A 13,364-nucleotide genomic window follows, 5' to 3' on the forward strand; every position below is an offset into this window, starting at 1 on the left:
TTATTATTTTATTTTAAATATATTTATTTATAACTTTTTTTTAAGTATTTTTTTTTTTTAATCTATTTACTTATCAAATATTTTATGTCTATTTATGACCAAATATAAATGTTAAAAGCACAAACTTTAAATTTGATCAAATAATAAAGTTAACATTGAAATTATTAATCAAGTAAATTAAACAACTTGGTTTTTGATTAGTTCTTGATTATTTTAAATGAACAATAAATAAAATGTGATTATTGGATAAGAAGCTAATTGTGTTAATGGCCACTGATAATGATATTCACTCAAACGCGCCAACTTCTCGTAAATAATAAATTTTTCATAAAAGTGTACGAGAATCGCACGGTTTACGAGGCTAATGCGCGTTAAAATGTGCTGCTCTATAAAGTTTTTAAAGTCTGCTAAATTTTTCTTTTACTGAATTATGCTTTTCATTTTTTTTTATTACTTAAAAACATTGCCCGCCCTCACAACTCCCAATTCACTGACATTATATAACTAACAAAAACTGAAACCTTTAATTTTTCATAGCAATAAAAAGCTACATCTGAATATTTCTATTTTATTATTTGTTTTTAATTGTTCATAATACATAGTACTAATATTTCAAAAAATTAATTACATACATACTTACTGTAACATTAAATACTAAACATTTCTGAGTAGAGAATTTTTTTTAAAAATATTGATAATATTAAACATGTTAAAAAAATATTGTTGTGAAAAAAAAAACGTAATTATATATTGTAGCAAGTACTTAATATTGTATATGCCGTTATTAGCGCTTTAGTTTTTATAACTTTTGACTTTTTTACAATTAGTTTAGTTTTATTCATTGGGGGAGGTAGGCGGTTATTGTTACTTGCTGCTATTGCATATTTTTCATGCAAAAAATACAACAAACAGCGGCATGGGGCTGGACTTAAATCTATGTACAATATATATATGTGTCGTAATATACGTAATTAATTCGTTGCAAAAATATTAAGCAAAATTAACGAAAATACATTCAAGTATGTAGTTCCAAATCCTTAAATGAAAGAAGCATGAAATGAAATACAAAATAAAAATTTCTTGACTTGGGTTTGGGGTTTTATTGTAGTTTAAAAAAAACGAATTGAAATTAAAATAAATTTCACGTTAAATAAGATAAACCGCTTTAACCCAGATATGCCGAGCGTATTACATGTAGTACACCTGTTATTTTCAAAATATTTCGTAAACAGTAATTTAAACTAAGTAACCAACCTGTCGCTGTGCTGCTATACAAAACAGGCATCATAATTGGCTTAATTTCTGTTGCAATTCCTTGATTGCCCTTTTTAATATCAAAAATGCGAGTTTTGTGAAATTGTCAAAAGTGTGAAGATGTCGCGTAATCGGTAAGAAAAAAATATTTAAGCCTATTTTGTTTTGTTCTGTTTATACTCAGCGTGCTTTGCACACAGAGTATATTAACTTTGATTGGATAACGGTTGGTTGTACAGGTATAAAGGAATCGAGATAGATATACACTTCCATATATCAAAATCATCAGTATCGAAAAAAAATTGATTGAGTCATGTCCGTCCGTCCGTCCGTCCGTTAACACGATAGCTTGAGTAAATATTGAGATATCTTGACCACATTTGGTACACGAGCTTATCTGAACCCAGAATAGATTGGTATTGAAAATGAGCGAAATCGGATGATAACCACGCCCAATTCTTATATATATACAATTTTGGAAAACACAAAAAACCTGATTATTTAGTAACAAATACACGTAGAATGTTGAAATTTGACATGTGGACTGATATTGAGACTTGATAAAAATTTGAGAAAATGGACTTGGCACCGCCCACTTGTGATAAAATAAATTTTACAAATATTATTAATCATAAATCAAAAATCGTTAAACCTGTCGTAACAGATTTCGGCAGAGAGGTTGCCTTTACTATAAGGAATGCTTTGAAGAAAAATTAACGAAATCGGTTAAGGACCACGCCCACTCTTATATATAACAGATTTTTAAAAGAGTCGTGGACGAATAAAATAAGCCATATCTTAGCGAAAAAGTGCTTTATATCAATAGAATTTTACTTTCTAAATTGAATTATAACATTAAATTGGAAAACACTAAAATTTTTGAAAATGGGTGTGGCACCAACCCTTTTATGACTAAGCAATATTCTATATTTCGGGAGCCATAACTCGAAGAAAAATTAACATATCAATGAAATTGTGTACACATATTTTCCTTATATTAGAAAATATTTCTAGTAAAAAAGAACGGGATCGGTTAAAGACCACACCCACTTTTATATAAAACAAGTTTAAAAGGGTCGTAGACTAGAATAATAAGCTATAACTTAGCAAAAATAGGTTTGAATCAATGATATTTAACTTATTAAGTTTTATTGTAAGAAGAAATGGGGATTTTTTTTTAAACCGGCGGTGCCACGTGTTATGTAAAAAAGTAATTTATCTGAAATGAAATGTACAATTGAAGCTCACGCTGCGAATTTAGCCTTCCTTACTTGTTTTTGTATATTTTTATTAAAAATAGTTGTATAAATTGAGGTACACCAGTAGTGGAAGTGTAAAAGCCAATTATATGTGATTTTTGTTGATTTATTTGCTGGCGTACTACATGTGGTACGCTCGGCACTAGAGTACAAAAAAAACAACAAATACTTTGTTTTCAGTTTTTAACTTTAAATGAAGTAATAAGTACTCTAGAAGAATAAAAACGATTTTTCCCATATAACCAAAAATTACTACATTTTCCTTGTGTATGTATGTGCCGAACGTACTGCATGTAGTACACCCTACAAAATCGTTTTAAAATATTTTTTTTTTAATTTATCATAATTTCTGTAATATTTTATTTTAAAAGAACGGTATTGTGTGTCTGCTTATGCCAAAAAGTTGCTAAACATTTCCTTTGAAAACCTGTTAAAAGTCAGAGCGCTAGTATTCATACATAAGGTTATCCATACTAAGGAGCCAAGCTACTTGTTTCAAAGGCTGCAGTTTCTCCAATCTTCAAGGTCAGCACAGCTTGTCTATACTAGACACAGAACTCTCACCTCTGAACGCCAGTTCTTTATAAGTGCGGTTCGCCTTTGGAACTCTCTTCCTGTTAGATTAAGGCAACTAACTAATACACTGTTTTTCAAAAACGAAGTGACCAGTTTTTACAATAATTACAATAATGGATAAATACTAGTTATGTACAGCACGAGTACATATGAACATATATGTATTCTTTTACAATCTATATATATCTATTTTCTCTAATATGTTAATCTTAATTATTATTGGTATATTTCACTTTCCTTCTTTCTACTTCTGCTACTACTTTCATCCTTTCTTTCTGTTTAATTAATTACAGCTAAGAAGTTAAATTGTATAACACGTGACTGGCACTTTAAGATAATTTTGTTTTAAATTGTTGTGTCAGGATAAACATTTATATGTTAATAAATAAATAAAATAAATAAAAAAAAATGTGGAAATTGTTTCACCAGGAGGTCCGTCGGCATATCTGGGTTAAGAAGATAACATGAAAAAAGGTTTAAGATATTTGAAAAATTTTAGTAAACAATTTTGTCAGTTTTCGAATCAAAAGCGTATGGTTTTTTACAAATAAGTTCAAATCTTGAAAACTGGTGGCACACTATTTTTTTAAAAGGCTCTTATTTTTACTTAAAAAAATATAAAGAAATAATAAGGAAAAAACTATTCGAAAAAAAAACACACCTGCATCATAATACAAAACTTAGATCGTAATTTTAAAGTCTTAAACAACTTTGAATTTATTTAATCAGCACTTCGAAAGAATTTGGTTCCAATACAATATTTAAAATTTTGATGATTAACAAATCGTATATTTTTTTTCGAATATTTTAATAGCTTTCAACTTTCTCTTATGTATACATATCTTGCGGTTTCTAAAAAGACTTTGGGCCTTCAGTCCTAGTTTAAACTACAATTAAGGTTGACTAGAGTCTAACCCTGCCGCTTTGGTCGCTTAAACTCCGATGAGCAGTAAAATTTTATACAAACGTCCTAGGTCAAGGCAAGGTTAAACTCGGCAACTTAAGCTGCTGTTTAAACAAGCATTGAAAAACCGGGCATGAAAAAATTATTGCACAACTTTGTCAAAATCGCAAAAGAATTCTAAAAAAATCGTACAGGCACACAAATTTGTTACCTTGAATGTTTAAATTTTTTTTTAAGTTGACATTTTTTTCACAAAATTTGTTCAAAACATTTCTTTACAAAATTTATTTATTTCTAATTTCGCCATTCAAACCATGTGCCATTTAAAAAAATAACTTCAATTGGAAAACAAAAACTAAGCAAGGCGAATTCAGTACCAGGTGTTACTATCCCAACAGCTGATTGTTTCTTCTTGATTATTTTCCATACAGCGCCCTGTACTTTAGTATGTCAGTTAATCGAAATTGAAATTAATTGAATTCGCTTTGTCATCACCTTACATAGATTCGTCTTGAAACTTAGTGAGTTGTTTAATTTGTTTTTGCTTTTCCATTGAAATTTTTTATAAGCAAGCAGAACAAATTTTGAAGCTTTGGAAAAAATAAAACGCCTTTTGTTTCCAGTTTTTTATTCAATTTTCCGCGATTCAAAACATACGCCCTTAGAAAATTTTGAAATTTGTTGGCGACTTACATGATTCAATCACAAGAGGTTTGCTCGACAGACAAATTTTTTGACAATTGCAGCCATTTTGCTCCCAAATCGAATTGACATCCGTTAACTGTGTTGTTTCTTTGGAAATTTTCGAAAAATATTAGTAGTAGAAATTGTCAGTTTCAATCAGTTTACAAATACCCGATAAGTACTTAACTGCATAATTCCTTAGAACATTTATTTTAATTTTATGGCGATTTTATAATTTTTTGTGGTTGTTGCAATATTTTCGTCCACTGAAAAAGATTTTGTGTACAAAGGGATTTTGCACGAATTTAATTTTGATACCACCTCATTGGTGGACCGGCCAGGGTAATTTTTTATAAGCCCGGTTGAAGGCCGCCAACGCAACCCGGGGACATTTTTCTGTTTTTCGTCAATATCTTTTGAACGAGCTAAAATTTTTATTTCCGCCATGGAATTATTGTTATCGAGGTCAATGCGCGTCTTTTGACACTTCTCTCGATATTTTTGGCCGCGTATTAAAAGCCGACCTTCTGTTCTATTAATTCCGTATGTTCGGAACAGAATTTGGGGAATCGGTTTATATTTGGAATATGATGTATATATTTATTTGATATATTCGGACCTCGTGAGGTGGAATCAAATAAACGTATTCCGAACATTCTAAATTAACGGTTTATCCGGAACGGAAAAGAGCTTTCCGAAATTTCAGAATAAAAAGGTTAATACTCCCTGTGTAGCAGGACCGCACAAAAGCTTAACTCTCCTGTAAAAGTCAAGGTGGGAATATAAAGTTCTAAGACAATAAGCCATTTTCTTTTATTTTTGTTTTTGTCAGTTCATTGCGGCTGCTGAGTAGCGTATCACCCCATGTCGGCTGCCTGTTCAAAATCATGCTATCTCAAAATATTTTTCAAAAATTTCCCAATTCAGGATTTGTCACAAAACCGCCCTATATTAGGATTCGATTGAAGAACGCTTCATCTCAGACCACTTTTCATTAACTCCCTCTTATGACAAAATGCATTGAACTTATGCTCTTGTAGGGAGTTTTGGAAACAAATTTTGAGATAGTGCATTTTTGAATAAAAGTCTAACGTACGGTATTCTTCAAATAATTTCTGAAAGAATGACCAAATCAACATAACTTTATCAATTCACGAAATATTTAGTAGAAAATGAATTATTTCCCCAAAAACGTTTGGCATTTACAAATTTATTATCACTACTATTATACTGCCAAATATACTTGTCTACTACAATTTCACTGAAAGGGATTGAATTATTCCCCGTTTTCCTTACTTCGTAAAAGCAACCCGTCCAGATTTTTCAATTTGGGTGCGTCAAAGATCTGTCATCACTGAAGAACAAACCTCCAGTAATTGAATCATGGGCGACTTAAAAAAATTTTATTTTTTCTCAGCAACTTTTTTTCTAAAATGTTGTTTATTATTATTTTTTTAGTTAAAAAAGTAGATAAATATATATGTACTTTCCATAACAACTTCAAAACATTTTTACAAGTACAAATATGTTGTCTCAAAATTATGAATATTTTTTAAGTTGATTTTTTTTAAATTCTGAAATTACTTAAAATATTTCTCTAAAAATTTGTTATTTCTTTTTCTGCGAATTAAAAAATGTGCCACTATGAAGAGTAGGAACAAAAAAATGAAAATTGTTTGCGAATTACAAAAAAAATTCCTATTATAGAGATTGTTATTCTATTTGGAGAAATGTATTTGCTTTTTTTTAACAGTTTCAAGATACTACATGCCAAACAATCTGAGGGCACCAAAAAATGCGCCATTTAAAAATTTTCTCTTTAGATTTTTTTTTAATTTAAATACTAAAACTTGCTAAATTTGTTTGTTTATTTATTTTAAAGTGTAAGATAATAATTTTGAAATTTGCTTTCGAATTAAAAAAAAAAAACAAAAAAAAAAAAAATGTTCTGGTTAAATAAATTTGGAAATCTGTTACATCTTTTTAAGTAGTTTCAGAATGAGTGACAAACAATTTTAGTATATGATAAAAATTAACTTTGTCAGGTGAAATTACCAGACCTTGATTTTTAAGATAAGAATTCATTTTAATTAAAATTAAATAGAAAATATTTTTGTTGATGGATAAATTTGAAAGCTTATACAAAAAAATAGTTTCTAAAAAATCTATGCAAACAATTGTACACCCGAAAATGTGGCACCCTAAATTTTTTCAAGTTTTTTCAAAATTCCGCAGATATTAAAAATTATTTTCTGAAAATATCTGCTTTATCAGAAACTGCTCTTTTCTAGCTGGATTAACCACCACCTTTATATGATAAATTTTTAAGTATGATACAGTCTAGTCATTATATTTTACCGAATTTAGGGAAATCCTGGTTATTATACACCTTCTGCTAACGTTCGAATCGATAAACTGTTGAATAAATCACTGCAATATTCAGTATTGTAAACTGGTCTTTATTTAGATAACTTTGGGAGTAGTACTTCACAACCAATAGCGTGTTTAAGTCAAAACTGATTCGTTATAAACGCAGCTTGCGCTGCTTTTATACTCTCGGTTTCCTCGTTCACCCATTTCTACTAAAATCTAGTAATTTCGCGAACAGTTGTAGCGCATGCTTGGTTAGTTACCAGCTATATACATCGTCGGCACAATGCCAAAGTCACAAATGTGTCATTTTTGTTTAAACGAAATATTATATATGTCAAATTTTGCAAAGCCAAAAAGAAAAATGCGCATTTTTTTGAAAAAAAAAAAAATTAAAAAATCAATTTTCAATTAACATTACTTAGTGGTTTACAAAAGTAAACCTTCCAATAGTGGTTGAAAAATACAAAATTAAATCTCTATTTTTAACAATGTCTTACGCGTTTTTCTCAAAACATCAAATATGCACATTCGTGACTTTGGCATTGGACCGACGACATGTATATCTGTAGTCCACGCCTCTCCCATAGCCATATGCGTGTGTATGTGTGAGATATCTCTTCGTCGCCTTCTACATAAGACTGGCTGCTTTATTGTTGTTGTGCATTTATTTAGCAGCAGCTTAGTGATGCTAATATTCGTCACAATATTTCTTAAAAATAAATGTTTATATAAAGCTTTCAATAATTTTTTGCAATTTTTTTTTTAAATTTCTTTCGAACACTGTCCCGAAAGCAAATCATTCAAATTGTAATGAAAAAATGTTAGTTTTTAAAATCTTTTTCAGTATAGTTTTTTTTTTTTTTAAATTTATTCACAATTGTTTTCTATAAGCTACACAAACTTCACTCACAAGTCAAGAAACTTTATTTATTATTTCGCTCCACCCTAATGTACATAATATATACACACATACTAAATAATGTGTGCCTACATACATACCTACAAATATAAAAAGTTTTACGTAATCGTATAAACGAAAGCGCAATGCTAATTCGAAAATTAAGGTTCACAAAGCGGGCGAAAAAAAAAAAACAAAAAAAAGGGCATAATAATTAAGAAATGTTTAAATTTAATTTTAATTAAATTACTACTTAACGTTATTTATGTACTTTATTTAATAAAAATAGTTATGTTAAAAAATTATAACACTTATTTGTGTGTGTGTTTGTAGCTCAAAAGGGTTAGTGAAATACATATCTACTTTCTATACATTATTATTTTAATTTAAATATTAAATTTTATCACAAGTTTAACGTTTTTTTTATATTTTACTTTTATTTCATTTTTTGCGTTTTTTGATTTTATGTTTTTCTTAAAAATAAAATTCAGAGCACGGTGTCTTGCAGAGTTTTTACAGCAGCAACATTGTATTTAAAAAAAACTTAAACACTTTTGCTTTTACTAAAATACACATTTTTTGTTTGTTTTTCCTCTAAATTTTTGTATAAGGTTTCTTACATTTTTTATTCATTTCATTCACTAACTTATAAACATAATTTGTGCTCAGTTTGTAACAGCTTTAAATAGTTTTTTTTTTTTTTTTTTTAATTTAAGTGTTCATGAGTGTGTCTGTTTGCGTCTTACATGCATTTTCTTCATTTGTTGTGTAAAATTGCAATTCAATTTTCTTTCACTTTATTAGTTGTTTTCTGAATATTAATAAGTACATATTTATACATACAGATAAATGTGTAAATATTTAAACTGATAGTTTTAGAATTAAGATGAAATATATTACCAACACCATAAAAGGGCATACGTACATATTTGTATGTATTTATGTTAACATTAACTGTAAATGATCTCGCCTCGATATGCTATAGCAAAGTATGCAATATTTTCCTTTGTAAGCAAATGTTATGAAAAAAAAAACAACAAAAAACGGAAGAACATTGATCAGCAACAGGGCTAAAGTGCAGAAAGCTATGTAGTAAATTTTATACGGATTTTCCGAATATTATCCGGGTTATCCGAATATTATCCGGGTTATCTGAATATTATCGGGACTATGCCTTAATCGAATATCGCCATATCGAAATGAAAACTGAAGATCTGGTTAGCCAAGTTGTGTACAGATATGCCTAAATCGATATGAAAAATAAGAACACATTTTATATTCATGTTTTATTCGAACTATCCTGACCAATCGCGTAGTCTAATGCGGACATGTCGAAATAAAAACATCATTATCCTAATTTTATACTGTTTGGCGAATATTGAAATGAAAAATCTAAAAACCCGAAAAGCAGTTTTAACGGTTATCATCATTTATTCGTACCATGCACCTAGATTTCTGGAATAATTACGTTTTTGAGTATATACGCTAGACTGGGTCGATTTGTTTTTTTGATTTTTAAGGTTTTTTTCATGATCTACTAAAAAAATTTCATTTGATTGTAAAATTTTCATGTATAGGGTATTTTGGTCCGACCCAAAAATGTCCATAAAAACGTTGTCAATAACAGTGTTTTGAAAAAGACCTTAAAAATCAAATTCGAAAAAAGACAAAAAAAAATAAATTTCGCAGGCTCGAAAAATTATTTTTTTGGGTATGCGTAGTGGAACTTTTTTTCCTGAGCCCAAATCCTATCGAAAAATCGATGGCGCGATATCGGTTAACTTTCGTCCATACAAATCGACCCACCCTAATATACACGTTAATTCTGAAAAGTTCAAAGTCAGCAATATTCTTTATACATGAAACTGTGCGAATGTTTACAAAATTTTTGTTCAAATACTAAATTTCAATAGGCACATTTTCGACTATTTTAATATAATTTTTTTTCCATTTTCGAAAGACAGAAGACGTATGAAAGGATAAAGTATTAATGAAGTTGATGACAATTAACTAGCTATCCGCGCCGTTCTGTTGCTGTCCCCATACATAGTAAATTGGAACATACATTGTTCATTTGAATGTGGATACATTCAACGAATAAAAAGGGCCTTTTTTAATTGAGCTGCTTGCAGAATTTCCTAATGGGACATGTTTATCAAAGTATAGTACCACTTCTGCTAAGAATATTCGAATACAGCAAATTTAAGTAAAAACCATATAATAATATTGATTGAATATTCGAGCGTAAATACAGCAGGATAGGCATTCTTATCGATTATCCGCTTTAACCAGATTTTATATGTTTGCAAACGGATAACCCGGATAACTTGATTTTTTTTTCAATTTACGTAAAGCTCCAGAAGAATATTCGAATACACGAAATTTAAGTATATAATAAAGCGCAGGATTAGCATGTTTATAGATTATCCAGATTTTATCCGTTTGCAAACGGATAACTAGTATGACTTGACTTTTTCATTTTAAGTGAAGCTTCAGTATTTATTATTTATGCACTTTTTAAAATCTGTGAAATTAATAGAGGTAAAAACTTGTAGCATCAATCGTCGCTGTCGCAGCTGCTGATGACGCAGCAGCAGATACATCATGCAACCATTCAGTGTTCATGAAATCCTCTGGCTGCTGCGGCGCTCTATAATAATCATAACAATGTGAGCATTGAAATTGCTGTTGTGGATGTGGCGCGACCGCTATGGACGCTGAGTGTTGATAGTAAAAGTCCAATTCAGACATTTGCGGTGGCGAAGTCTGTTTTTGTTGTGTTGTTTCTTGCTGCTTTTCAGATTTTGGTTTTTGTTGTTGCTGTTTTTGTTCCTCCTGCTGTTGGTAAAGATGATAGCGATAGTGGCATTCATGCTGATATTGTTGATGATGATAATAATAATGTGACGGGTTTTGTTGTTCTTGTTGTTGTTGCTGCTGCAATTTAAACCAATTTGCATAATGCTTCAACAACAATTTTCAATCCTTTTGTTGCGTTTGATGATGATGCGCATGCGTTGAGTGTTGCCGCTGTTGCTGTTGTTGTTGTGTTTGTTGCCCATGGTGCGAGTGCATGTGCGTCAATTGTTGCTGTTGCGCATGCGCATGCGTATTATGATGCAACGAATGCTGCTGCTGTTGTTGTAAATGCGTCGCACCACCTAATATAGGGTGCTGTATTGTGGGGTGTTGTTGTTGTTGCTGTGGCAGTGTGCTGTGACTGCTGTTGCTACTACTTGTGGTGGTAGTGCTGCTGCTGCTGTTACTAGCATTACCGCCGCCATTTGAGGCATCCGATTTGCGTAGCAAATATATGGAACCATCAGCAGCCTGCTGCAATGTATATTCAGATGTCGAACAGGGATTGCCATCAGCATCGCGCAGGTACTGAAATAAATAAAGAATGCAAAGTTTTAACGGAATTTGTTTTTTACTTATTTGAGTATTCAAAGTTCTTTTATTCAATTTAAAGTATCTCAGAATTTGTTTCAAAAACAGTCATAACACCATAGAGGTTTAATTAAATAAAATTTGAAATATGATTCCTTCGAAGGAGATAGGCGAAATAAGGTGACATTTCACTCAGACGTTCATTTGCAGGTTGCCCCTTCATACAAATACATATAACGGGTTGTTTGCGTAGGAGTAGTCGGTTGTATTTCGTGTCGATGTCCGAGGCCTTAAACTTTCGTAAAAGGAAATAAAACCAACGCATTTTTTTTAAAACGTTTTAACGTTTTCAAAAAATTTGAAATATCGATAAAATTTTACAAACACTTCGAACTTTCGCCTCGTTGAGGTTTAGTCTTATATCAAATAATTCCGAAGTAATCTTAGCCATTGAGGTTTATGCTCTTGCTCTCACTGTTCCCATATCATCTCTTCTCTCTGCCTCTCGTTTTCCGCAAACCACAATCTTTCAGCCTCCATCCATTCTCTTTTTCTGTTCTATTTATCATATATTCCTTTTCCTATCACTCCTTTACGTTCCTTTCCTACTTTTTCGCTACTCCTCCTCCGTCTTCCTCTTGTTCAAGTTCTCCGCCGTCGCTTACCCCTCTCTCTCTTTCTACTTTTCCACAATACCTTTTCCTAGTCTCTCTTCTCTGTTTACGTTTCTCTTTTTCCTATATCAAGCCCTTTCCTTTCTCTTTGTTTCACCCCTCACCTCGTTACCTTACCTCTGCTAAATTTTTCATTTCCCTCTTCCTCTCTTCCTCCTAATCATCTCCCTAATATAAAGTATAATAATACCCAGTATAAGATATGTATATTAGGGTAGGTCGATTTGTATGGATGAAAGTTAACCGATATCGCGCCACCGATTTTTCGATAGGATTTGGGCTCAGGAAAAAAAGTTCCACTACGCATACCCAAAAAATAATTTTCGAGCCTGCGAAATTTAATTTTTGTTTTACTTTTTTGGGTCGGACAGGGTATACATGAAAATTTTACAATCAAATGAAAATTTTGTTAGTAGGTCATGAAAAAAATCTTAAATATCAGTCGAAAAAAAGTAAAAAAAAAATGAAATTTCGCAGGCTCGAAAACTATTTTTTTGGGTATGCGTAGTGGAACTTTTTTTCCTAAGCCCAAATCCTATCGAAAAATCGATGGCGCGATATCGGTTGATAAATCGACCCAGTCTAATGTATATATGTACCTAAACTACTTTCGAGGAAATAGCGAACCACATATTTTTGGGTTAGGATAAGTTGATTTAGAATATTCTTGAAAATTTATGCAGATCGTTTGCGGATTTGGATGTCCATAACAGCGCACACACAGATACGCTTATGCGGCAGTTACTCACCAACGTACGTACCAAAAACGTGTCAGCTGACACGGCCTATCTTATGAGTGTGCAATGTAAACGAAAACTCACCGACGTGCAACGCCCGTACGTACGTAGCTCGGAACGTAGAAATCAAAACAATTTTGATTTTTTCCGTAAGAACGTGTCAGCTGATCGCTCTCTCACTAGACAGAGTTGCCTAGTAAACTTTTGTGCCCTAATTTTTGACAGTTTGCAGTTTTATGCAAAAACACCTAATTAAAGTTTGAAAAATTGTGAAAATAATTCGAAATAATTATGTAAAAGTGCTGATTATAAATATTTAATCTATTTATACTTATTTAATATGTATTCCGGCCTTTTACAATATCAAAAATTAAATTGGAAAAAGTTGATGTTTCCATAAGCATACATACAAAATGGTCAATGGCAACAGTGCTTATCTGTAAACAATACACACACAAATATGTTATGTACATGTCCACAGACGCACACATTGATTCCTACGGGCTTGAGAGTTCGGTCAAACGTGCTTCGTACGACAACCGTCCTTACGTACGGCACACGTCGGTGGGTAACTGCCGCATTACTCGATGCTTAAGGTTATTTAAGTCAATCAAT

General features: G+C 31.3%; 1 protein-coding gene across 28 annotated transcripts in view; it reads right to left on the minus strand.

Moving 5' to 3' along the window:
• Window positions 1-13,364, minus strand: part of cnc (cap-n-collar) — a 332,362-nt gene continuing 318,998 nt past the window's right edge. For all 28 annotated transcript variants that reach the window (XM_067762112.1, XM_067762111.1, XM_067762118.1 and 25 more), the window contains one exon: window positions 1-11,335. In XM_067762112.1, the coding sequence (XP_067618213.1) occupies window positions 10,928-11,335 (408 nt within the window). In that variant the 3' untranslated portion in view covers window positions 1-10,927. The remainder of the gene's footprint in view (window positions 11,336-13,364) is intronic.

The sequence above is a fragment of the Eurosta solidaginis genome, chromosome 1 (genome assembly GCF_040869045.1).
Source record: "Eurosta solidaginis isolate ZX-2024a chromosome 1, ASM4086904v1, whole genome shotgun sequence".
In the NCBI taxonomy this organism is placed as follows: Eukaryota; Metazoa; Arthropoda; class Insecta; order Diptera; family Tephritidae; genus Eurosta; species Eurosta solidaginis.